Here is a 27906-nt window from a genome sequence, read left to right on the forward strand (position 1 = left end):
GTCCATTCCAACATTATTAAACAACTCCAGGTGGCACTGAGGGCCAGGAGAAACACCTTTAGCCACTGGTCCCACCCAAACTTCAACCCAGTGCAAACAGGGTTTCCCCTGGGGAGATCCTGATAGGGTTGGCAGGACACCAGATCCCATACATGTCCCTGGGCTCCAGAAGAGGCTGTGTTTACACATTTGTTGTAAAACAAGACTGCTGAGGTTTGGAACGATTCCAGCGTGCAAGGAAACTTGGCATTCGACACTTTCTCGAGAAGGGAGGGTTGATGGTTGAGGGCTATTAATTCAAGCAGAGATTTGGTAATGGACGAGCTGAAAGAAGTCGAGGGCAGGTTAAGAATTTAGGAGCTGTTGGCCATGCCTGGGCCATCACTATGATCTGGTCCTTAGGAAATCGCCCAGGTAATTTGGTGTCATTGTGAAGGCCCCTGAAACTCCCGTGCCCGCACACATCCCTTGTGGATGGTATGGAGCGTGGCTCAGGTCTGGGCCCTGAGGACTCCTCTCTGAATCTCATGACAGAAGCACATTGTCTATGTCCGAACACAAACCATCAAAGCATGGGTGCACCAATTACTCATGCCACCTGCCCAACTTCTGTGCCAGGAAATAAGCACAATGCTGACAACCTGACTCACTAAGCATGCGTGAGAAGACACAGAAAATGTCACGCGCCAGTGTTTCCAAGAGCACACACACGCCCAAGGGGTGCACACAGACTTTTGAAGCAAAAAAAAAATAAAATTAAGAATAACAGTTACTTTAAAAGTGTCCTTCAAAGTGGACATGGAAATAGACAAAATAGGATGTCGCTATTATTGATTTGATTCATGTTTGACCTTCAAATGCAAGGTACACATTTACATGACGCAATGCAGAAGGGACCGTGTGACACCTCCTCCCCGACCCCGGCAAAGAGTACGGGTATGAAATGCCTAAGCAATGTGAGGACAACTTTCAGAACACAGCTGACCTTGCTGTGTGATCTCTCCCATTTGTTTCTGGGGATTGCGGGCAGTGCCCCTCAGACCCTGTGTTCATACTCTCTAACACCCCCATCTGGAAGACAAAGACAGACTTTTATTCCCACTTAGGATGCTGTTACGGGACGTCCTCGGGATGATTGTGGCTGGGTTTGGCGTCTTAAAAATGAATTACAGTGTGTGTGTGTGTGTGTGTGTGTGTGGTAACTCAGGTCTGTAATCCAAGCACATAGAAGGATTGATGCAAGCTTAAGGCCAGCCTGGCCACACAGTGAGTTCAAAACTAGCCTGGGCTCTATAGTGAGACCTTGTCAAATAAATAAATAAATAAATAAATAAATAAATAAATAAATAAATAAATATTCTGCTTTTAAAATGAATCTTGATGTTCTCCAAAAAGAATGGAATTTCTTTAGCCCCTCACTCCTTTATTCTTCCTTTTCTTATTTTTTCCTTTTGCTTCCCTCCAGTTTTTTTTTTTTAATTCCTTATTCTCTGTTGGGGCAGCTAAATATATATATATGGATTCCCCAAACCCAACATCAAAATCTCTGACTTGTTCTCTGGCCACAGATGACATTCCATCTGTCTACTCAATGTCCACTAGACACCATTCCTAGAAGCACCCCACCTTGCCCTCCCTCTCACCAGGCAGGACGGCATGCCTGTGTCGGACCACATGCCTTACTGTCAGGTCCAGCTCAAACCCCATTGTCTCTGAAAAGACTTCCAGAACCCTCCTTCCCCTCAAGCCAAGTTTCCTAGCTTTCTCTGTACCTCACTGCGATGAACACCACCCTGGGACATCTGTCCTCCCTAAACCCAAGCACCCATCTCTGCCAGGGCCTGACACAGAGAAATGTGCAGTGACAGGTGCAGACTTCCACACCTCTTGCTCAGAGCCATCTCTGCCGCTCTGCACGTCGCCCCACGACTCTGCTCTCCAGAGCCCTGGCAGAGCACAGTCGCTGCCCTGTGGTGCCAGGCTGAGTGAAACCACTCTTGGTCTCAGCTGTTTCCTTCTCTGCATACCCAGGTTGCCTGGAAGCTGGACATTTCCACCCGGTGTCTCTGCCCCCTTCCTCCTGGCAGCTCCCCTCCGCGCTGGCTGCTCGCTGCGCTCCTCGCTCTGCGTTTGCAGAGGGAGCTGAGGAGGCCCGTGGCCGCTTCTGGTTTCCTGGCGATTTCCTTTGACCAGACCAGGAATGAAGACAGGAAGCAAGAGAGAGCCCCAAGCTCCAACAGGCCACTTGTTCTTGGTAGAAAATGGGAGTGGCTAGGAAGGTTGGGGGAGCTTACAAAGCCTGTCTCATGCACATTTCTCCTTGGAACCCAGGAGAAGCTGAGTTCCTTTGCCATGTCCCCACATCAGGCTCTGCTCAGTGCACCACAGATATCCCTCTGCTGCAGGGAAAGAGGGGCTGACTTGGGTGTGGTGGAAATGCCATGTCTTACTGATGCCCATGGAGTGATTGGCCCAGAAGTTCTGGAACATTCTCAGGTTGATAATGAATGAGTCTTCAAGACCTAAAACACTAGCCACATAGAGTCCGTGCATGTGAATGATCAGTGCTGGGGACAGTTGTGACAACTGAGCACCCTCTTTCATGATTCCCTAGACATATATGAGCTGCGGGGTGCTGTTCACAGGGAGTGACAGCCACTGTGCTGAGATTTGTCCTGAGCTGGGTGAAGCTGAGAACCTCCCCACCAGGAGCAGCCTGCCCTTAAAGAGCTTTCCTGTTTGGGGTGACTCCTCAAGTCTCTGTGGCCCCCACATGCCCCCAGACCCACAAAAGGAAGGGTTAAGAGTGCCAACTTCCTCAGCCCTAGCTTTCAGCACTATGCATGGTGTTAAGCCTAACTCAGTGCACACCAGATGAAAGGGTCTCTATGACTACTAGCTGCCCCCCCAAGGGGGGGGCTGACAGGAGCTGCCTCCCTGGAGGAGACCAGGCTCTGATGAAGACCCCCATCCAGGGGCTGGCATCCAGAACCACCTCCCCCCAGCCCTGCCCTAGACTGGCACTGCTTCCGGTTCTAAAGTGGGAAGATGGACAGGCTCTGGATCATGGGACAAGGGTCAAACGTCTTTGTCTCCCGCAGCCAGGCTGCCTGGGGTCAGCTCGCTCTGAAGACCAAGTAAGAGTCCTGAGGAGGCCTGCTGTGAATCCACAGGCTCTCTCAAGGAGTCCCAAATCAGCATCTTCTGCCCACAGCCCTGAGGGAGTCTCACATTTTGTATCTGCACCTACCCAGCCCCCAAAAGAAAAGAGGTTGCTTTGTAAATGCCTTTGTAGGCCAAGAGGGGAAACTCTGTTGTGGGCCAGGGTCTTCTGAAAATAAGCTTTTGGAGTTTCATGGAGAGACTCATTTTGTCCCTCTGAAGACAAATGATCAGCCCCAGGGTGAAGCTGGAGAGCAGACTCTTTGGAGAATCAGGCAATGGCACAAGACATGGGTTACTGATATTGAGAGACATCAGTCTTCCAGTTTATCCTGATAGCTGAGGTCATTTTTCCTAAAGGAGAAGTTTGAAGACCACCCGTGTCAGTTGCCTGGGCACTGATGGGTAGCATGAGGAATCTTAAGTCCTGCCCAGCCTTCTGGAATTGGCCACTGAGGACACTGAACACTACAAGTTCATCTTTTCAACACCTCTCTTAGTGACAGCTGGAGACAGTTGGCAAAGTTTAAGAGCCACAACCTCCATTCAGACACCCACACAGTCAGGAAAGCAGTGGGTACTTCATACCCTTCAGACGTTTCCCCGTGGCGTTCAAAGGCTTGTGAGCTGACCCACGGGATTTCTGGCACTAGATAGATGTTCCTATAAAGCCAGGTAATTACCTTATCCTGTATCCTGACACCACATAGCCTTTGCTTCATTGGATGGCCAGGACACAGACACCTACCTGCATCCAAGCATGCAAAGGGTGACAACCCATGCCCAAGCTTGTCCCCATTCTCTCTATCTTCTCTCAGGAAGAAAGGCACATGAAAAAGAAAAAGAATTTCACAAACGTGAGGTGAGAGGTTTTAGTCAGTGCAACAGGAGCCTGGGCCAATCCCAGGAAGAACACACACAAACCCCCTGCTCTGAGATGTGCCCGATCCCTAAAGGACACAGGTAAGAGTCGGGATGTGAGCTAGCCGCAAGACACCCAGACCCAAATGCTGTGGCATCCATCAGGTGGCCTGTGTTCCCTGGGCTCTGGGATTCCAAAGCTGGAACTGCAGATGCGTGGTTACAAAAGATGAACCAACTGCTCATGTAGGACAGGAGCCGAGCCCTCTGTGGATGTAGGCCACTGCTCCTGAGCTTCATAGATGTTCTCACCCCATGGAATCACTCCCAGGTGCTTGGGCAATGCATGTGGATCCTTGAGCTAGAGGAAGTCATGGCATCACATAAGCACAGACCCATTGCCTTGGCGGCCAGAAGTCCTAATGTTTCTGTGTGTTGTCACTGGGAAAACCACATGATGTTTGAGAAATTAAATTACTAGAATGAGGTAGAACATTCAACTGGGAATAGTGAACCCAGGGGGTGATATTCAGAGATGGTGTGGAGATGAAAATAAATATTTACCAGTGATAATTACCATAGCATTGGCTGGCACTGACTGCCCATGTAGCCATTTCTTCCTCACTTCCCCTTGGGTTTTAATGCCTGTGTCTGAATCACAATGAAAACTTAATCAAATGACTTATCTGGGGTTCTTATAGACATGACACCAATCAAACTGGAGTTATTGGATAGTAGGCAGTATTAGAGGCATAGTGAAAAATCACGGCGTACATCCTTCCAGATACGTGGTGTTGTGGGCGGTGTATTCTGTTTCTTAGCTAAGGGACAAAGAGATCTCATTGCTACAGGACACAATATGCTGCCTAGATGGAGCAAGCAGAGAAAGGACTTGTCCCTCTTCTCCAAACCAATACTGGTGAAGCCCATGTCACTTCTTGGCTTTGAATATCTACTGACCTCACCAGCTGGGCACAGTTTGCCTGCAAAACCAAAGGACCCAGGTTCAACTCCCCAGGACCCACATAAGCCAGATGCACAAGGAGGCACATGCATCTGGAGTTCATTTGCAGTGGCTGGAGGCCTCTCTCTCTCTCTCTTATAAAATATTTTTTAAAAAGAATATCTGTGTGAAAGGGGAGTGTCTCTTGCCATGTTATGTTGTGTATGTTATCTTAGCTCCCCGTTTGATTTCAGCGTCCATGGCACTTTTGGTGTTGGGATAATAGAAGATAGACAGCCGCTTGTCGCTGGGAAACTGCATAAAAGCATCTATGTTGATTTGAGACAGAGGGGCCTGATGGACTCTGAACCCCAGCAATTTTGTTTCAGTAACAAAATATGATTGGCAGTGGTGTTCTGGTAGAAGGTTAGCAACCTGCTCTCTAGGGAAAAGGCCTCATTTATAACATTTGGCTATTTTTATGATATCAAGATCTCCACCACAGCCAACTTCATGCTACTCACATGACGTCCCCCATCACAGAAGGAGGAAGGGACATGCCCCACTGGCTGTCCCAGAAGACTGGCTAGGCAGAGTTTGACCCCAGACCCAAACAAATGTCTGGAGAACTCCTCTCTGAAAGCCCACGTCCCTTTTCTCTAACAAGGCAGGTGTGAGCATGCTTCTGCTAGCTCCCAGAAGATGTCAATGCCTCCTCAGATGCTGCGTCTGTCTCTATGGAAACTCTGAAACCAGACCACACTAGGCCTGGCTGAGTGGTTTTCTAAACAAGGAGCTAAGAGTTAATGAGAGGATAACTTTTCAAACAGAAAAGCAGACACTTCTCTGCTTTAAGTCCTGAGACTCTCTGTCCATGGAAATCAATACTTTCCTTATATGTCCCTAGCAAACTGTGTCCTCCACTCTGTCCCTCCCAAGCCAGGATGTGTGATCTATTTGGAGAAAATGAGCCCTCTGGTTTGATGGCACACCATCCTTCCCACCTGGAGGAGTCACAGGGCTGAGAAAGCACCAACTGCGTTCAACATTCATAAGTCAAGTTGAATTGATAAATAATGGTGAGATGAGCAGAAACTTGGGCCATCTGTCTTGGTTTTTAAGGAAACTGAGACAGGGGTGCCCAGTGGGTCCAGCCTGTGCATTATGATAATGATATAATAATTTCATTCTCTCATCAGTGGCACAGGGCACTTCCTTGGTGGCCTTGGGCAGCCTCTGCTTTCTGGGGACAGATTTATAGAAACAGAGATAATGGGACCCAGTGCCTGAAAACAAAGGCTGCACCTCTGTTCAGGTCCGCTCTTGTCTTTCCATTTCACAGGATGTAGTAGAGAAGATGTGAAAGACAAAGGGAAGACCTCCTGCCAACTCAGGACACAAAAAGGGCGGCGGGACACGCTAGCCACCCTGGTGCTTTACTTAGCTCCTATAAGCATGAAATGTAAATGAGAAAAAAACGACTTCCTGGTCAGACTTCAGAGTCCCTAAGGCATGTATTGCCTGCCTACTGACACCACTTTCATGCTGAGATTGTCTGCACACACAAACGTGAGTTTGTTTCGTGGGAGGACGGACGAAAGTTGAATCCAATTTACCATTCCTAAAACAACTGGTGGGCAGTGATCTGGTAACCGACCACTAGTTGTTAAATGTTTATCCTTTAGGTGCAGAGGTCAAGGGTCCCAAATGAGCACAATTTGGTTGGCAGCAGCTGGATAATATTTGGGTTAAAGCAGCCAGCACTACCGAGTACAGAAGGGTCACCAGAGTAGATCTGGGGCCAGGTGGCCACTTTCACTTTCAGCATATCTGAAGTGTCCCTTGGAGACACTGCTTTTCTTTAGCATGGAGCCTCATGTCCAGTGGTTATCAAACAGGTGGGTGCTATGTCCCTTTCCTGTCATTGGTACTCTGTGTCCTTGACAGTGACTGACCTATCATCTCTTGGGAGGCCTTTGGTGAGTCTAGGAGCTCAAAACACTCTCTCAGAAAGGCCAGATCATGGCACATGGCCATCCTTTGGTGACAATTGCAGACAGTCCAACATCTGTCCTGGACGATCCAGGGAGCAGCCCCAGAACGTGTTCGGGTGCCAGCATCGTTGGGCCTGCCGGGCAATGGTAGTGGTTGGTGCCAACCCAGGTGCCCGAGCCTGCCTCCCTCTGCTTCTGGCCACCTCATTCAGAACTCCCCAGTGGAGGGTGGTCCTTCACTCGGACACTGGGAGAATGTTCTGACTATGAGAGTCACCTGTGAGGCCCACCGAGCGGATGGAGCGTCTGTTGAGGATCCTGTTCAGAAGCTCTTTGCAAGTCTTCCTGTACTGGTGTCGCAGTAAGGAGTACACAAAAGGGTCGGAGGCGGCCTTGCTGTAGGCCAAGCACTTGGACAGCACCCCCCAGTGGGGGCCGATGGGCGCCATAGAGAAGAGTTCCACCAGCCTGTGAAGAGACAGGAGGATGTCACTGAGGGTACAGCAAGCACGTGTTGGGCCACTGCTTCTTAGCCATGTTTCCCTTAAGAAATACTCTGTTTCTTAGAAACCATCTCAAGAGACCATGGCAACAGTAGTACTTTGCGCCAACGATGAAGATGCAGGTGAGCGTTGATCAGGTACTTACCGCATCAACTGAGCATGCAGGCAATTGCACAACCCTGGAGACATGCCCATCTCCATTTTCCATGTGATCGCTCAGATGTCCCCGAGGGTTAAGTAGCTTGCCCCAGCTCTGAAGGCCAGGTGAGCGCAAAGGCAAGATTTGAAGCTGGCTCTGCCTGACACATAATTCCAGACTGAGCTAGGAAGTGGGTGTGTAACTACTCACGAGCTTTCGCTCAAAATCTACTGCCGGCCCTCCTTGTGCCCCGGGGCAAGTCCTGGCATTCCTTGGGCCTGCATGCAGAGTGAAGATGTTGAATGGGGCTGTCTCTATGACCTTTTCATCCCGAAGTGTCTTCTCTGAAGCCCCTTCACCCCCTCCTGGTTCTGTCTTCCTAGGGAGGCAGTGTGGGAGGGAGGGCTGAGACACGCTTGGCAAAAATTCTGTAAACTCAGCGCATATGGCCTGGCCCGGGGAAGAATGTGACAGCAAGGAGAAGCTCCTCCTCAAATGGGGTTCTGGAGACCTTCGATACTAGCAGCAGTGAGGAGACCTGAAAGTGGCATTTACCACTGGGAAGGGCAAGGGAACACATAGCCTGTGTGGTCAAGAGGAAGGTCCTCAGAGCCTTCTTGGTACCCACGGAGCTCACCACGGAGCTGTGCACATTCTGGCTCTGAGGATAGTAAGAGCTCCTGGACTGTGTACACCGCATCTATACACCCCGCTCCAATCAAGCTACTAATTCTCTCCCAGATACGATCAAGAGCTTCTGGCCATATCTGGAAAATTATCTGGCATTAACATAAGGTCAAAAAAGGCCCACAGAGCTGGGAATGCTTGGAGATCACAAATCCTTCTCCACCAATCCACTGTCGCAAGGAAGCCGAGGCCCAGGAGAGGGAAGGGGATGTTCAGCATCTCAAAGCACGTCGGCCACGGCAGCTCCAGAACATGCGTTCTAGATTCTCAGGGCTGATGCTGGCATCTGCGGGATAGCAGTCAGTGGTGGCTTTCAGCTTGGTGGACCAAACAGGGAGAGGACGCAGGGACAGAGGGGTCAGAGCATGAGCGATAACTCTGCTGCCAGCTTGGCTAGTTTTCTTGAAGCCTTCTGGTGGCTGAGGGTGTGTGGCCTGACTGCAGAACTGGTAGAGGGGAGAAAGGGACAGTTTGATGCTGTCCCCATGAAAATAGCTCTGTCCCGCATGGACGTCCAGGGGGTACATTCTGAAGTCACTCTCTGACCCTCCATTTCTAGCATCACTCTGCTCTTTGACCCTGTGGGGATTGTGGTTACATTTTTTTCTCATGCCCTTGAGAGCCTGAATTGGGAACTGTAACTGTTAGCATTTGAGGAATCTGCACTGATATCAAATCTATTTTTGAGGGTTGATGGATTAAAAGAGACAAAACTGTTGAATTTAGATTTCACACTTCATAATAACAATGAAATAGCTGAATGCCAACACACTGTTGCCATGGGATGCCAAATCACACTACCAAAATGTCTTGGCTTTTATATATCACCAACATCAGTTCTAGCATGCTGGTTCTCTCAGAAGGATTTCTTTTTTAAGGAGCCAAATATTTGTGTTAGGGTGATGGCTCAGTGGGTAAAGTGCTTGCTGCATGATGACATGAGTTTGAATCCCCAGTGTCCACATAAAATGTTGGGCATAGGGCCAAATGCCTATAATCCCAGCGCTGTGGACATGCAGACAGGTTGCTCGGTTTGCCAGCTAGTTAGTCTAGCCCAACCAGAGAGCTCTAAACTCAACGAGAGACACTGTCTCAAAGAATGTGGCAGAGAGCCATGGAAATGAAAAGTCACAGCACATCACAGCAGGGAAGGCCAGGTGGCAGGAGCTGGTCACCTTTAGTGCAGAATGAGGACACAGAGCAGAGGTGAATGCTGCTGTTCAGTCAGCTCTCCTTTAAAAAAAAAGCAAACAAACAAACAAATAAACAAACAAACAAAAAAACAATAATTTTGAGCTGGGCGTGGTGGTGCACACCTTTAATCCCAGCACTTGGGAGGCAGAAGTAGGAGGATCGTCGCCATGAGTTCAAGGCCACTCTGAGACTACAGAGTGAATTCCAGGTCAGCCTGGGCTAGAGTGAGACCTTATCTCGTAAAACCAAATAATAATATTAATGATATAAGAACAATATTTTGTTTGTTTGTTTGTTTGGTTTTTGATGTAGGATTCCACTCTGGCCCAGGCTGACCTGGAATTCACTATGTATTCTCAGGGTGGCCTCAAACTCATGGTGATCCTCCTACCTCTGCCTCCAAAGTGCTGGGATTAAAGGTGTGAGCTACCACGCCTGGCAAAAAACAATATTTTTTTGTTATTTATTTGTAAGGAGAAAGAGAGAAAGAAAGAATGAGACAAGGGGAATGCCAGGGCTTCTTGCCACTGTAAACAAACTCCAGATGTGTGCACCACTTTGTGTATTTGGCTTTACATGGGTATTGGGGAATTGGATCTGGGCCTCAGGCTTTGCAAGCAAGCACCTTCAACTACTGGGTCATCTCTCCAGTTCTCTCCTTTTTACATAGTCCAGGAGCAGACCACCGAATGGTGCTATGTCCACTGTTAAGGTGGGTCTTTCCTCCTTAATTAACCCAATCAAGATAATCTCTCACAGATGTGCACTGAGGCTAACTTAATCTAGACAATTCATCCCAGGTGACTTTAGGTCCTGTCAGGTTGACAAGCAATATAGACCCAAAATTACATATTTAAGTCTTTACTTCCAAGATCTCAGAATGGGATCTGTGGGAATGGGGTTGTGGCATGTGTAAGTGGGATGGACCCCTGACCCAGTGTGAGAGATGTCCTCATAAGTAAGGGCTCTGTGGGCCCAGACACTCAGGGATAAGTGCGGGTGATGATGATGAAGGCTGAGCAGTGTGATGTGTCACAAGAAACACCAAAGATCACCAGCAAGCCCCTGGGACAAAGTGTGGCCCATTCTCCCTCTCAGCTCCCAAAGGCCCAGCCCTGCCCACGTGCCCCCAATGCCCGCATCCACGGCCTCCTGTTGGATGTGCAGCCTCAGAGGCCGTGACTATACTGCTAAAGCCACTTGGGGAGCACTTTGTCCTGGCAGCCCCGCACCCCGAGGGAGCCCGAGAGCCCGTGGGGACGTGCCGCGGTTCTGAGGTGGCGTGACGGTTCCAGGCGCCTGGCCGCAGCAATGTCGAAACAGCACTAGCCCATCCCTCCACCCCGTGTGCCCAGGATGGCCGTGGAGAATTGTCACAGCTTCAGCACCTCCAGGAGCAGCGTGGCCCCTCCCAGCCTCCAGGAAGCAGGGCTTGTCCCCATGAGCATCGCTTCTGCCACCTGCCCCACCTTCCACTAAGCACAGGGTGACTTCCACATGCTTCCCGAAAATCCTGCCCGTCATCAGGCTCCACTTGGGCGAAGCCTGTGTTCAAAGCCCCCTGCCTCCACTCCTGCCCCCTTGTGAAAGTCTGCACGAGTCATCAAGCAGCATGTTGTGGGGGGGGGTCCTACCCCTTCAAGCCCCCCAGTTTAGTGTAACGCAGATGCTTCTACCCATTATGAGTCTGAGCAGTGCCCCACTGTGTGTCTACATAAATCTGTGCAGTGTGCACACTTGTGTGTTCACGCGTGTGGATTATGTAGGAATGTGTCATGTATTGTGCATGTGTGTTGTGTACATGCCTGTTTCATGTGTGTGCATGTGTATTTGTTTGGGAGCATAAAGATCTTCGAGGCACAGAGCATGTTGAATAGGAAGCAGAACACAGAGAGGTATATATATATTTTTTCTTACTCAAAGTGCAGTACAGAGCAGAAACCCACAGACCATGGTTCCCGAATCCTACACACCTGCTCACCCCTTCGTGTCTGGGGGACCTCAGTGCACCGTGATCCCTCCCTTGGCAGTGAGTCCTTCTTACAGCTCTGTGAACAGGCTGCCACAGAGGAGGGCTGGCAAGACAGGAAGCTGCTCAGCCTTGACCTCGCCCCGTCTAGAAGCTCTGGCCACCCTGGTCCCTGGAAGGAGGTAGGGACATACCTTCCCAAATCCCAAGGCAATCTCTGACCCTGGAGGGGACAACATCCTGCCCTTCTTCCTCCCAGTGGGAGTGCCCTAGGGAAGAAGCTTGGGGTGAGAACAGCAGTGACCATTGATCACCTGCCCTGGGCCCCAAGGGGCCCAATGCCTCACTCACTGCTTCCCACGGCATCTCCCGGCCCAGCCCCTTATCCTTTCTTTCTGCCCGAAGACATGAACGAAGGCAGTGATGTGTCAGGGTCGCCACGTAGCCCAGACATGGAGGAAGCATGTTTTGACTCTGGGTTATGAATTCCACTGACCATGAGCATTCTTAGTGGCAGACGGCCCCACAGGCTCCTTTAACTCTGTTTCTGTTTCCATAGTACATGGGACACATTTTTTTTCTCAAATACCAACCCAATTCAAAGCACCAATTTAGAGCCCTCCCTTCATACTCTGCTTCTCCTCTCTCCTTCACTCTTGCTCCCTGTTTCCATCCCTGTCTTTCTCTCCTCCTCAACACATACACAGTGTCTACAAAGTGCATTGTGGGCTACGGAGCGCGGCTGCGAAAAGAGCCTGACAGTTCTCAGGATGTCTGGAGAACATATTCTATATATGTGAAGGTCCGAAGCCATGAGCTAATGCTTTAAACTTGCATGAGACCCTAAACAACAATAGTCATTTTATCACTAGAAGGTTACCTGGGAGCCGCCTGCATATTAACCCCTCTCCCATCTACATGTTTCTATTATTTTGGAAAGTTGTAATAATGGAGCTGTCAGATCTGGAAATGTCTCACATCCTGATCCCAGTGCCTTACAACTATAATTATTTATAAGCATAGATTGCTGCAGAGACAATAGACTTACAACTGTTTCCAGTCACATGAACATTAACGCAGAAATTATCCCACTGAAAGCCTATGAGTGACAGGTGGCCCTCAGGCCCTGCTCAGTGGCTCCCAAAAGAGTCTATTAACCCAGAGCTTGGAGGACACTGGAGCTGTGTGACTGTGAGGCGGAGGTATCAGACTTGGGGTAAGAGCTTTGCCAGCACGTCCCCGTGTCACCTCGCAGGTCCCAGTGCTTAAGAGGTAGGTGGTTCTTGGGCTGGTGCTGGTGAATGAGGTGTCTTCTGAAAGCCATTTTCCACATGGTCAGCAAGTACCAAACTGTGGCTTTAGCCACCAGCCCCGCTGGCCTCTTGGGTCTAACTAAAGCTATACAACCCGCTGCCAGTCAGTTGGGTGGGAGGTAGGGATGGCTCCACATGACCGCGTTGCTCGTGCTAGAGAAACACATACCTGCTTCCTCCATGGGAGTCTGGGGTGCCGTGTGAGGTCCAGCCAAGGTACTTCCCTTTAGACATCAAGTGGGGCCAAAAGCCTGCACCTAGCCCCAGTGTTGAACACATATAAGGCCCCAAAGGCTAACTTACAGCCAACTGTCCTGATGTTGTCCCTTGACCTTGCTTGGCTCAGCCGCTCACTCACTATTCATATGTCCCTGGGCAATTCATCTTGCCTCTCTGGGCCTTGTGCGGTACCCTAGTCCCCACTTTGCAGGAAAGATGTCCTAGGTGCAGGGCAGCATGCAGCAACAGTCACGCGGTATGACAGGTGTTCACCAGGCGACAGGTGTGACTAGGCAAGCTTTGTGTTTTCTCCCAGAAAATATGGCTCCTATCTGAAGAGCTGAATGGTTGTTTTAAGGGTTGGGTCAAGACTGGCATTGCTTCTCTCTCTGAGGAAGCTTCCATGGATGGGAATATGTGGAGGAGAAAGAGAAGGGATGCTCCGTGCCAGAAGAATCTTCTGGATTGGTTCAAAGGGTGGCAGACAATGGAAACCTCCTACCCCTGCCTCAGTATCTTCCTACCGTCAGCCGCCAGCTTTCTTGGAGCTGGCTGACATTAGTCATGCTCTTGGCATGTTGCCCTTTATAAATCACAAGATGGGGGTGGGGTTGGTGACGCTTCCCTTTCCTCCTTCCTTCCCTCCCTCTTTCACTCCTTTCCTCCCTTCCTTCCTTCTTTCTTCCCTCCCTCCCTTCCTTCCTTCCTTCCTTCTTTCTTCCTTCCTTCCCTCTCTCCCTCCCTTTCTTCCTTCCTTCCCTCCCTTCTCCTTCTCCTTCCCTCCTTCCCTCCCTTCCCTCCTTCTTCCTTCCTTTCTTTCCTTCTTTCTTCCCTCCCTCCCTCCCTCCCTCCCTCCCTCCCTTCCTTCTTCCTTCCCCCTCTCCCTCCCTTTCTTCCTTCCTTCCCTCCCTTCTCCTTCTCCTTCCTTTCCTTCCTTCCTTCCTTCTTCCTTCCTTCCTTCTTTCTTCCTTCCTTCCCCCTCTCCCTCCCTTCCTTCCTTCCTTCCCTCCCTTCCTTCCTTGTTCCTTCCTTTCCTTTCTTTCCTTCCTTCCTTCCTTCCTTCCTTCCTTCCTTCCTTCCTTCCTTCCTTCCTTCCTTCTCTCCCTCCCTCCCTCCCTTCTTCCTTCCTTTCCTTCCTTCCTCCTTCCCTTCCTTCCTTTTTTTTGACAAGGTCTCATGTAGCCCAGGCTGGCTTGGAACTAGTTTTGTATTAAAGATCATCTTGCCAAGCGTGATGACACACACCTTTAATCCCAGCACTTGGGAAGCAGAAGTAGGAGGATCACTATGAGTTCAAGGCCACCCTGAGATGAAATAGTGAATTCCAGATCAGCCTGGGCTAGAGCGAGACCCTACCTTGGAAAACAAAACCTAACCTAAAAAAAAAAAAAAAAAAAAAAAAAAGGGTGATCTTGAACTCCTGATCCTCCTGCCTCCAACCTCCCAAGGGCCATGCCACCACACCAGCTTTGGATGTTCACGTCTCCAGACAGAAAGGAGTCGGTGCTGTGTCCAGGAGAGCCATCCTTTCGACCGGCACCATACAATAGCACCCAAGGCTGGGTCCCTGAGCCCGAGAGTCCAGCAGACCCTCCCTGTTAGAACCTCCCTTTCCCCTTCAGTGAGGTGAACCTCACCCAGAACACCTCTTGGGGACATTGTAGAATTCCAGGGGGAAGAGCTGAGCAAACTGTAGAGTGCTGAGGAAGGTGCAGCTAGGTTAGATACAACAGAATCGTGACAGAGCATATTTTTTAGTTCCCACAGCGATATAAGGTTGCCCTCGCCCACGCTCAGTCACCCTAGCAAGGCCAGGCGCCCTGCCGCATCTTCTGAGTCTCCTTGTTAGGAACCCTGCTTGCTCAGGGATTAGGTGGGTGCCTGGGACCCAAGAGCTGCACAGCTCACTCCAGACCTCCCTGGCTGCAGATGGCCATGGCCAGATAGCTGCAGGAAAGCTGGGCCCAGATGCCATCTGACATGTTCCAGTAAAAAGAAACAGATGGAATTAATTTTCATTTTATATTTAACTTATCATTTCATTATGGAAGCAATATAAATCGTGTTAATTATGCTACTTTCATCATGCTAAATCTTGGAAATCTTAGACCTGCAGTACCCGTTGATTTGGATGGGTCACATTTCAAGTTCTCCCTAGCCACCTGTCATGCTAGACGATGCCGCTCTGGACATGTCACATGCTGTCCTTCCTGCTTGGATAACCCCTCTCCTTTGTGCCCACTTGGCCCAATTCACGAGCTTCACCACGAGCCCTTCCAGGGAGCTCCTCCCTGCCGCAGATCCCTGAATGCTGGGCCTGCTAGGTGACATGGCTCTGACTTGGTTACAAGTGTCCCTGGAGGTCTCTTCACACCCCATCAGTGGGTGAACTTTTACACTCTGCACAGAGGTGTTGGAGGCACGTGTGCTGAAGTGACCAGAAGCTGTGGGAGGGTTGATGGGGAAGCCTCCTGCATGCACGCACATGAAAGGCCTGGGGGATGCACTCTTCCCCAGAGCCAGGTTTACACTTCTGAGCTTTCTTTGGGCAGAACCTTTCTCTCCGGTAAGGTGGGGCTCATTCCCCAGGCAGGACACAGTGTTACAAATGTTGCTAAGAACTCAAGCTGCATCAAATCTATTAGGAAGGAACACGTTGAACTGTGTGACTCCACTAGCAGCATTATGAAAACATTATTTCCTGGGCACTATTAGTGAGAAACAAGCTATGGCCAGAAGGAAGGGAAGAAAGGAGGGAGAGAGGGAGGAAGGGAGAAAAGGAGGGAGAAAGGAATGGAGCTGCCTGGGGAAAAATCCAGTCAGCTAAAGCTGTAGGCACATTACCTTCTCTCCCCTGAGGGGTCAAGTTCACCTCACCAGTTCATGGGCTCCTTACTCTGGGGTTTAAGAAGAGGGGTTCTCTATACAGTTCCTTTTCTGATCCACCTTCCCTGGCTGGCTGGATCTCCTTCAGTTCTGAGCAGGCACCATACAGTAACAGCCAGAGGTGTGTGTGTGTGTGTGTGTGTGTAGATAGTGTCATGGGTAGAGATGGCACTCAGGCCACACCTTTGTCACGTGATTCAGAGCTCTGTGTCCTTTAACCCTCACAGCATCATACTCCTTTCTGGGGGGTCCAGAGAGGTGAGAACACTGGCCCGAGGTTGCTAATTACCCATCCGCTCCTCTCTCGGAGAGCAATGGAGCTCTTCTCTGTCACTGCAGGTGAGCTTGTGGCCCATGCAGACCCTGCTCTAGACTAGCTCTCCATGTCCACCAGTGGTTCTCAACCAAGGGAGACTTGGTTATCAAGCTCAAGCCTTAGTTTTCAAAACTGGGGGCCGGGGTGGGGAAGGAAAGAGACATTCCTGTCATCTAGTGGATAATTTTGGGGAGCCCACAAAATACTCTGCAGTGCACTGGGCAACTTTTCCTAGATATCTGCATATCACAGCAATAGTGCCAAAGTGCAGCGGACAGTTCCCGAAGGAAGAATTGATGGCTCTGCCCTGCCTGGGTCACTCCACCCAGAGACCTGCTCACTGGCCCAGGTTGGGTTAAAACTGAAATGCAGGCCAACTTCATCTCCCTAGAGGAGGGCCATGCCACGGAGGGCAGCAGAAGAAACCCTGCTCGGGTTGTCTCGAGAAGACAGGACAGGGCTGGCGAGGCGGGCCAGGGTCACCGACAGCCAGTGTGCCTGTCCCAAGACATCCAGGGAGCAGAGGACCTTGTCCTCAGCTGCAGGATCGAGGGCTGTGGCTGTGGCAGGGAGGGCGGAGAGAGCCGTGAGCCCCTTCCACAGCGGCTGGCTCTCCCCGGGTGTGACGACGGTACTGAAGTGGATTGTGCTGGCTGTGATCTTACTATGCACACACACAAAAACACACACTCATTCACACTCAAACACAAAGTCAACCAAAGCGCCTACCTCTATTTCCTAATGGAACGTTCATGTTCCTTTTGATTCCCTACTTCCAAGATTCAAACCACTTTGGATATAGGATTGGATACAGAGTTTTCCCTTTCCTTTCAGTCCACCAAAAAAATGGAGTGACACACACACACACACACACACGTGTGTGTGTGTGTGTATGTATGTATGTATGTATGTATTTATGTATATATAATATATCTTTTCTTCTGGCTGAAACCAGCATAGAGAAAATGTCATAGCCAAAGCAGGCTTCAATGAGGAATGCAGATCCCCAACAGACTGCAGCCGTGGCTGGCTCGGGAGCTGGAGCTTTGAGGAGAGGACAAGCTCACAGCGAGCCTGACTGGCTAGACACAGAACTTGCTTTCTACCCCCGTGAGGGTGGACCAGAGACACAGGCTGAGGGAGCTACATGGGCTGGCTACCCACCCCTCACCTGGCATCAGGGGTCCCAGCGCTTTGCTGTGCTCCTCTGTGCCTTTTTGCCCCATTTCTTCCCGTTGGCCTACTGGACTGTGGGTCAGCATAAAGGGTTAGCCTTCTGTGTTTAGAAATCCAGTGGGAAAGCCTCTCAAAGCTTTTCAGTATTGAACTCAAGGCTGACTAGGGAGAAGCATAGACCTAAAAATAGATCCACGCTACGAGCCCGCTGCTGCCCTACTTCTGGGAGCATGTCTAAAGGAAGGGCACTAAGGGTACCATGCCGCTGCATGCATGCCTCCGTTTACTATTCACAGCTGCTAAGAGAGGAGAGTGACCCAGAGACCCAGCTCAGGTCAGTGGAAGAAATCCGGAATGGATACAACAGGGTATTATTCAGCCCTAAAAAGAATGTGATACTATCACTTCCAGCCAGATCCACGTACCTAGAAGGTATGATGTTAAGTGAAATGAATCAGATGCAGAAAGACAAAGACCACCTTTTCTTTCATAAATGGATATTTTAAACAAGTTGCTCAGAATGCTTGATAGTGATGCCCAGAAGCCAGGAAGAGGGAGGAGGGTGGAGGGGGCTGGGTTACAGCTACCAAAATACTCAGAGAAGTGCTAAGTTCTCATGTTCTATAGAACAGTGGGGAATGCAGTACACGCGATGGTTAATGTTGATTGTCAACTTGCTGACAGTCAGAATCACCGTGGAAACTAAACTCTGAGTTAGTCTATGAGGGAGTTTCCAGATTGGGTTAATTGAGGTGGGAAGATCCACTCTAAAAGTGCATGGCACATCGCCCAAGCTGGCACCTTGGGCTGAATAAAAATGAGAAAGTGAGCTGAGCGCCAGCGTTCATCTTTTTGACTCCTGACCGAGATTGCACGGTGCCTGGTTGCCTCACACCCGCACCACCACGACTTCCTGCTGACGGACTGGACCAGGACTGTGAGCTAAAACTAACCTTCCCTCCTCAAGGTTGCCAGGGACTTTGTCACAGCAATATAAAAGTAACTACTACCGTTGACAATAACCTGCTACATGTTTTCTAAACCACAAGGAGAGAAGAGCTTTAAGACCACAGTAACGATAACGAGATGGAATGTAAATGACCCTGATTGTTCAGCACAGACTGTCCTTATGAAGTCAAGTGTCACACTGCCTCATAAATATGTACAATTATTATGGGATCGCCAATTCTTAAAAACCTGTTTAAGGAACTGGACACATTACCTATCCTGGTTTGATCACTCCTAATTGCATATATGTATTTAATTATCACAAGATACTGGTATCTATGTGCATTCAAACTAATAATTAATAATAATGAAGAATTCAATGGGCTGGAGGGATTGCTCACTGGTTAAGTGCAGTGGCTGTGCAAGCATCAGGGACTGAGGAAACCTGACATGGCCAGAGTTTGAATCTCCAGATCCCATGCCAACAGCTGGGTGTGGCTGCATGCACCTGTGACCCCCAGTCCCACAAAGGGGAGCAGAGACCCGGGTACTGGCCCAGACTTATGGAAAAAGGCAAGCTCCAGTGTCAGGAAGAGACTCCCACTCAAAACACGAACGTGTGAGAAAGTGAGGGCGCTGCCCTCAGGACGTTCTGCTCAGGCCAGCACTCCTGCTGCATGTGAGTGCATGGGATGAAGCCAGGGCCCCCACACCAAGTGAGGGGATGAGTTCACCAGGGCCTCCTGCAACTGCAAACAAACTCCAGACACATGCTATGCATCTGGCTTTAGGGGAGTCCTGGGGAATTGAGCCCAAGCCATCAGGCTTTCCAAGGAAGCACCTTTAACCACTGACTCTCTGTGGCTCTCCAAAATATTCTTTCAGAAAAGGATTTGAGGCTGGGGACTGAGGATATGCCTTAGAAGTTAATGGCACTTGCTGGCACAGACTTCCCACCTGATTCCAATCTCCCCCAGAACCTATGGAAAGCCAATGCAAAGTGTCACACATGTCTGTGATCCCAACATGCCTAGGCCATGGGCGGTGGAGCCAGGAGAATGCAGAAGCTCAGAGGCCAGCTAGACAGTAGCCCACGGCAAAGCAATAGCAGGAGAGACCTTGTCTCAAAAAGAAAGTGGAAGTAGGGCTGGAGAGACAGCTTAGCAGTTAAAGCTTTTGCCTGCAAAGCCAAAGGGTCCTGGTTTGATTCTCCAGAACTCACCTAAGCCAGATGCCCAAGGGGGCGCATTCATCTGGAGTTCCTTTGCAGTGGCTGGAGGCCCTGGCGTGTCCATTTGCTCCCCCCACCCTCTCTCTCTCTCTCTGCCTCTTTCTTTCAAATAAATAAAAAGAGGGCTGGAGAGATGGCTTAGCGGTTAAGCGCTTGCCTGAGAAGCCTAAGGACCCCGGTTCGAGGCTTGGTTCCCCAGGTCCCACGTTAGCCAGATGCACAAGGGGGCGCACGCATCTGGAGTTCGTTTGCAGAGGCTGGAAGCCCTGGCGCGCCCATTCTCTCTCTCTCCCTCTGTCTTTCTCTCTGTGTCTGTCGCTCTCAAATAAATAAATAATTAATTTAAAAAAAGTATTTAAAAAAATAAAATAAATAAATAAATAAAAAGAGAAAGTGGAAGTAGAGGATTGCCCTCTGACCACCACATGCACACTGTGGCCTGCACACACCCATGCACACACATACACAAAGACACATACACCCATTCACACATACACACACCAATACACACTTAACAAAACACAAAGACATCCAGAGACATTTTTGAAGAAAGAAGAAAAAAGCAGAACGTTTTTAGCTAAAGAGAAAACGCCCGCACTTCCATTGTGCCGAAGTTCACCCTCTCCCCCGGGCCCTCAGCTCACCTTGTGATCACATAGGGCGCGAAGCACACGAGAAAGGTCCCTATGAAGGTGCTGATCTTCTTGGTGGCACGCTGCCGCCTCCGCCTCTGTTCCTCCAGACAGCGCTCTCTCACACTGCACGTGACAGAGGGGACAGGGTTACTCACCGGGTGGCCCGGTCAGGTCTCAGTGAGGTGATATTCATAAGTACAAACTCTAGTTTCCATTCATGGGCTACAGAGCCAGACACCTGGGCCCGAGTCTTGGTTGTGGCTGCAAGCCCTCAGGCAAGTTGTGTGAGAGTTTTCAATGTCGACACCTGTAGCATAATAGTATACACGACACGTTTTCTTTATGTGCTGTGTCATTGTATAGGAAATGTAATGAAATGTTTAAAAGGGGCTGTCTGGAAAATTACAAGCAAGAAGCACATAGATGCTTGAAATGAGTTCGGTGTAGAAAGTGCACAAAGCTAGTATCAATGATACTAGATACAAATAAATATGAGACCTTATGATACCACTTATGGCATTCCCAGGTCCACGGCACAGACCCAAAGGGCCACCTTCGATGCAGTGTTTCTGATTCTTTGCCACCTCTGTCCTCCTAGGTGCTCTGCTTATAATGACAACCCTGAGCTCTGAGAGGCTGGTTAGTGGAGGCAGGATCTAAACTGTGGATCCGTGACTCAAAGGTGGTCTTTCTCACCCTTGTGGCCTGGGCTTTTGCATGGACCGTGATCCCCTCTTATTGCTAAGCCTCACCCTCCCTGGAACAGAGACTCCACACTGGGGTCACTGAACAAGAGTCACTTTATTCCCCAGAGACAGAGCTTAGAGAAGCTAAGTGACTTCCAAGTCCTTGTGGCAGTGGACACACAGCACTTATCAACCCTTGCCCCTATTGAACTCTGCTGCAGGACCTTTCAGGAACTGGCCCCTGTATGCCACTTGGAAGTAGTGACTCCTGCAACCCACGGCATGCAGTGGCAGGGGATGTGTGTGCAGCAGTATCATGGATGCAGATTCCATAAAGGCAACCCCAGCTCAAGGTTTCACAAGTTCTGGCTCAGGGGGCCCAGCATGCAAATGTGGGAGGGAGGAAGACTATAGACAGAGTTGCCCAGGAAGCAAACAGAGCCTGGCTGTGGCTACAATGACCTGGCTCCAAAGACAGATCTGTCTGCTCCATGAAGGTTAGCTGTAGAGAAGATTCATGAGCCAGGTCCAAGGACAGTGCCAATGCCAGGGTCTCCTCCTGCCTCCAGGAGGACTGGCATTTTAATGCCAATCAAAACTCCCCTCATGGGCTGGAGAGATGGCTCAGAGGTTAAGGCACTTGCCTGTGAAGTCTAAGGACCCAGGTTCAATTCTCCGGGTCCCACATAAGCCAGATGCACATGGTGGTACATGTGTCTGGAGTTCGTATGTAGTGGCTAGAGGCCATTCTCTCTCTTTCTTTCTATCACTCTCCCTCCCTCTATCTCCCTGTCTCAAATAAATAAATAAAATAGATAAAATAAAATGTTTTAAAAAACCAAAAAGTATTTTTAAAAAATTCCCCTCACTTTGATCTCTTCTCATACATGGCTGGTTCTGTATTAGTTTAGATGAAGGGACCCTGAAATTCATGATGAATACTTTGCTGTATAACTTTTCTCTTTCCAGGAATTTACAGAGTTGAGAACTGGTGCAGAGCTTGGTATGAACAGGCTTTCTAAGGGTTTAAAACACACTGGTCATAACTAGTATTATTAATACCTTTCTAAGAATTATCTCTGATGTAACCCTAACCTCTGCTAGGTGCCGCGTTAGAATCTGTGGTGAGGACTGGCATGCATCTGTTTAGCTGGCACAATGTCTCTGTGAGCTAGAGAGCGATGACACTGTGGTTCTCACTTTGGAAATAAAGAGACTGGGCCACACAGCAGTTATTTTCCAAAGGCCGCACAGTAAGACCACATGGTCAGTGGCGCTTAGCGGTGGCTACAGGGTGAGGCCTGTGTCCTAGCTCATCAGTGGCGGTCACTGTTTCCGCACTGTGATTCTCCCACGCTGAACTGGTTACGAGGAGCTTATCCTGGTTTTGAGAGGGTAAGCCAGGCCCCCATCTGAGAACCTCTGTCTGTCTTGGGAAACCAGAATAGCTAGTCACCCTGGATGCAACAGGCTCTAAACCCAGGCCAAAGACGCTGGAGCCACGTCACCCCTCCCACCCCCAGCTATCTGTGCCACCCTAACTTTGGCTCACATGCCGTGTGCGGGTTGTGGGTAAGGAGGGAAGGCCCATGCGCCCAGCTTAAAGTCGGTGTGGTGACATGGTCAGCTCTACTGTCTCGGTTTGTCCCATAGCTGAGAACCTCAGAGCCAGTAAGCAGGACAATGGTGACCATGGGGAGCAGCAGGTTCAGGGTCATTCTCCACAGCAGAGGCCTGTTTGCATCAATGTTCAGATTTCCTTCAAACTTCTGCTGCCAAGGAGAAGTGATGGGCTTCAGTTCGCGAGTGTCCTCAGGTTAGGGACGTTGCATCTCAGTGCACAAGCATCCTTATCTGATTCGGGGGTGGTAAGAGTACCTGCCTGCCAGGTCACACTGAGGATGACGGAGTTAATGTATGAAAAGTACCAAGGACAGTTCCTGACTCAGGAAGCACTCTAAAGATGCTGCTGTTACCATTCAACATATGCGCACTACGTCCAGCTTTGCTTTGCACCCCTAAACTGCCGGGTTTTCCCTGCCGTAAAAGCTCTTTTTGCCCCATGCTATTTTTAGAGGATAGAGGCCGATGTGCTCAGGTACAGATGCTGGTATAGGTTAGCTGGGCTCTGCGACACCTTGTAGGCCTCCAGAGACGCAGTGGCTTCTGACGTGCCAGTCATAGCCAGGCACCCACCCCAGCTCACAGGCTCAGAGAGAGGAACCTGACGGTCCAGCGCCATGTTGGTTTGCTGGCTATTAAGGCAAGGGACAAGCTTACTGGTGGTGGAAAAGAGACCTGAATTTAGGGCAAAATGCTGGTGTGAGCCATCCAAATCCAGCAAGAGTGCCCGCTCCCTGTTCCCTGCGCATGAGGACCACCCTCTCCTCTCCCTACAAAGTGAACAGATCCTGGGCTAAGGGGATGATCCACCTGGAGCCCATACCTTTTGTTCTAGACTTAACTCCTAGTCTCTGAGCATACAGAATTCTTTGGCCCAAATGCCTTGTCCTGGCTGCATGAAGATGTCTCCCCTGGTCCGTTATGGAGGATGCCTGTGCTGCTGCTTCCCCCAGCTCAAGGCTTGGGGGTGGCATTTGTGAGCAGCAGGAGTGCGTGGCACGTGGCTTCCTGACCTGCAGTTTGTGTCTGGGGCAGCAGAGGCCTATGGTTGGGTGGATCCAGGGGTGGAGAAGTAAGCTGGGGAGGGGTCCCATGCATGAGGCCGACCTCCAGGAGCCTGCAAATCCTGACCTCGAGCCCTGACTTGCAGGCTGCTATAAAGGTGCATTTCCCAAGATGGAGGAGAGAATGCATTCGTGCAACAGTTTGCATGCTTAATTTAGCACTTCAAAACATCTACACAGTTTGTGAGTCTCTGTATCCCTTACTGCTCCACCCACACATCTCAAAGGCAGATTCGAGTGTGGATTTGACCTTGGTTGACTCCCTAGCCAATGTCTACCTTCTCCGAATCTCCCAATTCCTTTATCTGTGAAGTCCAGGACACACTGAGGTTCTGCCCTGCAGAGTCGGTCCTCGGCCACCTTCTGTAGCCATGGTTCACAGGATGTCCAGGGGACACAGAGGCCCACAGATCTCTGGGACCCTTCGAGGAAGCTCCCATTCATTCAGCTCACACTGCTTCTCGTAGAATGCTCAATAGCCTGTCTCTCAGAAGTCACTGGCCTGGCCCGTGAACCTGACTTTGAAGTGCACTGGGAAGGGTAGGACACAGCAGCCACACCCAGCTGACCCCACCTACTCCACTGTGCTGGGCACAGCTGAGAAAAGTCTGGCTGGAGCTGGTCCGGAGCCACAGCTGGGAGAACTGCATGGGAGGCACTGGGTAGATGAAAGATTGTCTGGGGACCAGAAACTGAAAACTCCAACGTACTTTCTAAATGTAGTGACCACCATAGAAACCACTGAAGAAGGGTGGGATTGAAGGTGACATTCAGGACCTCAGATTTAGAAAAGACAGGGCCCTTTTTGTTTGCAGTAAGGAAACAAAACTTGCACATTAGCCTAAAGAAAGAACAGATACCATAAAAGACAGGTGCCACCTGGGCTTCAGGCAACATAAAGGAAATCCCTTGAGTCCCAAGGAGGTCTTCTGTGTGGTGGCTAAGAAAACTTCCAGTGACCCAAGGCTCCTCTTACTGCTTTGGCTCTCCAGAGACTAATCCAGAACTGACAGAAGACCAGGCTGTGGCACTGAAGGAGGCCAGAGGCTGAGCTGGGGTGTGACTCCAGGGAGAACCCCAGAGCTAGCACTGCAGCCCCTCAAATGTGCAGGGGAAGAGGATCAGCTGTCAGGGACACGCCTGGGGACTGGCTGTTCCTTACTGTGGACCTCATCCCCAGCATCCTTGCTTGATAGGAACTGAGGCTCCTGAAGGACACTTTGTGTTTAGTGAGGGGTTCATGGTCTTATGGAGCTCCCTGGAAGGTGTAGAACCAAGGTCTCCTCCGAAATACCTGGCTCTTAGAGGTCAATGTTTCTCCCAGTGGGGAAAAGGGCCTGGATGTCAGCAGAGTGTGTATCTCTGCTTCTGAGATGCCCCCACCCACCCACCCACACACACCCAGGAGTCTCTCTGCAGTGCTAAAGGGTGTCCGTCAGTATTTGAAGTCAGGGAGAGAGTAGACCAGCTCCACCACTAGACGGAATGAAGCAGGCGCTGCCTCTCCTCCCTGGGAGCTGACAACAGGGATGGGTTTATAGTGGACGACATGAGAACATCCCCTCTCCCAGCTCGGCCTTTACTCCTCTCCTCTGGGGGCTCCCGGAAGGGCTCCCTTAAGGACTGGTTCTGAGTTGACATTTGCCTGCATCTTCCATGAGCGGTTTCTGCCCCAGCCCCAGGAATGCCTCTTTCTAAGGTGAAGGGTGATAGGAGGGGTCAATTCTGTAAACCTGGCTGTGGAGTATTTCCTGAAACAGCACTAAGCTGCACAGGGAGAGCTGTGGATGTACGCACATTCTGGATGAGTTTCCTTGGGGGAAAATGTCCTGTGACAAGAAGACTGGTCCAGAACTGCGTCTAGAATGGCTGTTCACTTGGGGGTGGACTCAGCCATGCTTCCCACGTGCTGGCATGGTGAAAGTCAGGGGTTGTCTGTTATTGCCGAAGGCAAGAGAACTATGTGAGGAGTCCTGATTCAGACTCTCACGCCCTTTCTGCCCACTGGGCTCCGGAGGGGTACTTGCAAACCCTAGAGATGGCACTGTCTTTCCCGTGGCAAGGTACCTTCCTCATGGATAGGAGTGAATTTAGGCAGACTCTCCCCTCCATTTCCTATTCCCATGAGGAGCACTAAGGTGAGCTCAGGACAGCTCCACTAATTGTCCCTCCTCCTCTCGCTAAGGCACTTCTGGGGACTGTGCTGGTTCCTAGTGGTCCTTGGATTTGCCTGCCTCCTTCTGCATTCCTGGGAAACAGCAGCCGGAGATGATGGTGGTAGCTGGGTAAAGTCAGTCCTAGCAGCCTGACTACAAGGTCCTGAAGGGGCCTTGGGGCACCAAGTCCTGGAGACATTGGGTAGGGATTTCTGGGTGAGGCAGGAAGTGCAGGAGTCTCCTCAGCCCAGCACAGGAGAGAGTGTAGTCATATTCTACCATGAGAACTTACACGCACACACACACACAGAATAGCACCCTGTGCATGGAGGGCAGCAAGAATCCAGAGGCACAGCCCTCTCTGTTTGAAGCAGAGTTCTTAAGGGCTTGCTAAGACTCTAGGCTCTCTGTCAAGACCCCATTTAAACCTTTCAAAAGCTTTACACAGTGAATAAAGCCCACTGTCTTCCATGAGCCATTTAAAGTGAACTCTAAACCCAAGATGAGTATAAAACACCAAGGAATTTGTGGCTTTGAATTCTGCCCTGGTGCTTGGGAAAGCGGAGCTCTCGCCATCTGCTTTAAGCTCCTGATCCACCCCTGTTTCTTCTGGTTGGAGTGGGAAAGAAAGGGTGTTTGCACCAGGCCCCAAGCCCCTCCCTGGACACCAGGACCTCCCTCGCACCGCACGGGTGGACTCCCTGCGCTGTTCCCAGAGCCCTGGCTGGACCCCTCACCTGGGGTGGATGTCCACCAACAGGACGAGCGTCTGCATGGTGATCACGTCTATCCGCTTGCAGTGGAAGCGGGCCACCTTGAGCACCTTGAGGTATGTGAAGCACAGCACGACGAAGGACAGCAGGAAGCTGAGCGCGTGGAAGGTGCCCGTGAAGACGGCGAAGTGCAGGCGCTCCTCGGGCCGCCGGCTGCACAGAGTGCACGAGGCGTACAGCTGGTGGAAGCCCAGCCAGGACAGGGCCAGCGCCACGGCCGGGAAGGTGAGCGCGTGCAGCCACGTGTAGGCCACCATGAGCGCCGCGTCGCGGAGGCGCATCTTGGCGCGGTAGCTCAGCGGGAAGACCACGGCCACCCAGCGGTCGATGCTGAGCGCGGCCATGCTCAGCATGGAGTTGGCGGCCAGGAAGGTGTCCAGGAAGGCGGCCAGGCGGCACAGGCGATCCCCGGCCGGCTGTCGCTGCGCCACGACGCCGGCCAGCGTGAGTGGCATGTTGACCACGGTGCACAGCAGGTTGCCACAGGTGAGGTTGAGCGTGAAGAGCGCCGGCGCCTGGCGGCGGATGTCGGCGCTGTGCAGGAGGCAGAGCAGCACCAGCCCGTTGGACAGCAGCGACACTCCGATCGTGCCCACCAGCAGCCCCGCCAGGCCAGCGTCCCAAGAGTTCATGGTGCGCGCCGGCCGGCGCTCAGGGCCCGCAACCCCGAGCCGCCATGGCGCAGCCCGCGCACCGCTCAGCCCCTCGGCGGCGGCGCCGTGGCCCCGCGACCCTCCGCCCCTGCTGCAGCCATGGCTCCCCGGAGGAGGAGGGCGTGCAGCCACCCCGAGCCCCGTGCCAGTGCCACCTCCGGGCGAGCACCTGGGCGTGCAGCCACCCCTCAGTCCGCGGCCACCCCGAGTCTGGGTCACCTCCCCGGCGAGCGAGCGCTTGGGCGCGCCGTCACCGGCAGCTCCGCAATCCACCTCTGGTCCAAGCCCTCCGACGCTGTGCACCGCTGAACTTGGAGCCCGCTGGGCCCGTGTAGATTGCAGCCGCCGGCGGCCACTGGCTCAGCCCTGGCTTGCTCCCGCCCTCGCCAGATCCCTCTAAGCTCTGGCTCCGCTAGGAACACAACACACTCTCCAGCTCTCTGGCTCTCTCTCCTTGCTCTCCCTTTCTGCCATCCCCTCCTCCACTTTGCTCTCTCCTCTCCGTCTGTCTCTCCCACCTCCAATTTTCTCCTCCCCTTTTGTTCTCCCCCACTTTTCTTTTTTCTCTCTCTGGAGTCTGGCTGCTTCTAACATGGAAATCCCCACATAAGGGCTCTCGTGTGAACACACACACACACACACACACACACTACTCACTCACTCACACTGACACACTTGGAGGGAAGGAGCCCCGCAGCTTCCCTTGCAAACTGACTGACTCCCTGCAGTTCTCCTCCTCTCCTCTCCTCTCCTCTCCTCTCCTCTCCTCTCCTCT

General features: G+C 51.1%; 1 protein-coding gene across 1 annotated transcript; it reads right to left on the minus strand.

The window, feature by feature from the left end:
* Window positions 1-4020: 4020 nt before the first annotated feature.
* On the minus strand, window positions 4021-27110 carry Gpr26 (G protein-coupled receptor 26). The gene is made up of 3 exons (XM_004659268.2): window positions 26443-27110; window positions 20186-20299; window positions 4021-7428 (listed from the first exon to the last, which is right to left on the minus strand). Exons 1-3 carry the CDS (start codon window positions 27108-27110, stop codon window positions 7197-7199), a joined length of 1014 nt encoding a protein of 337 aa, XP_004659325.1. The 3' UTR covers window positions 4021-7196.
* Between the last annotated feature and the right edge of the window lie 796 nt (window positions 27111-27906).

The sequence above is a fragment of the Jaculus jaculus genome, chromosome 1 (assembly GCF_020740685.1).
Source record: "Jaculus jaculus isolate mJacJac1 chromosome 1, mJacJac1.mat.Y.cur, whole genome shotgun sequence".
NCBI classification, from domain to species: Eukaryota; Metazoa; Chordata; class Mammalia; order Rodentia; family Dipodidae; genus Jaculus; species Jaculus jaculus.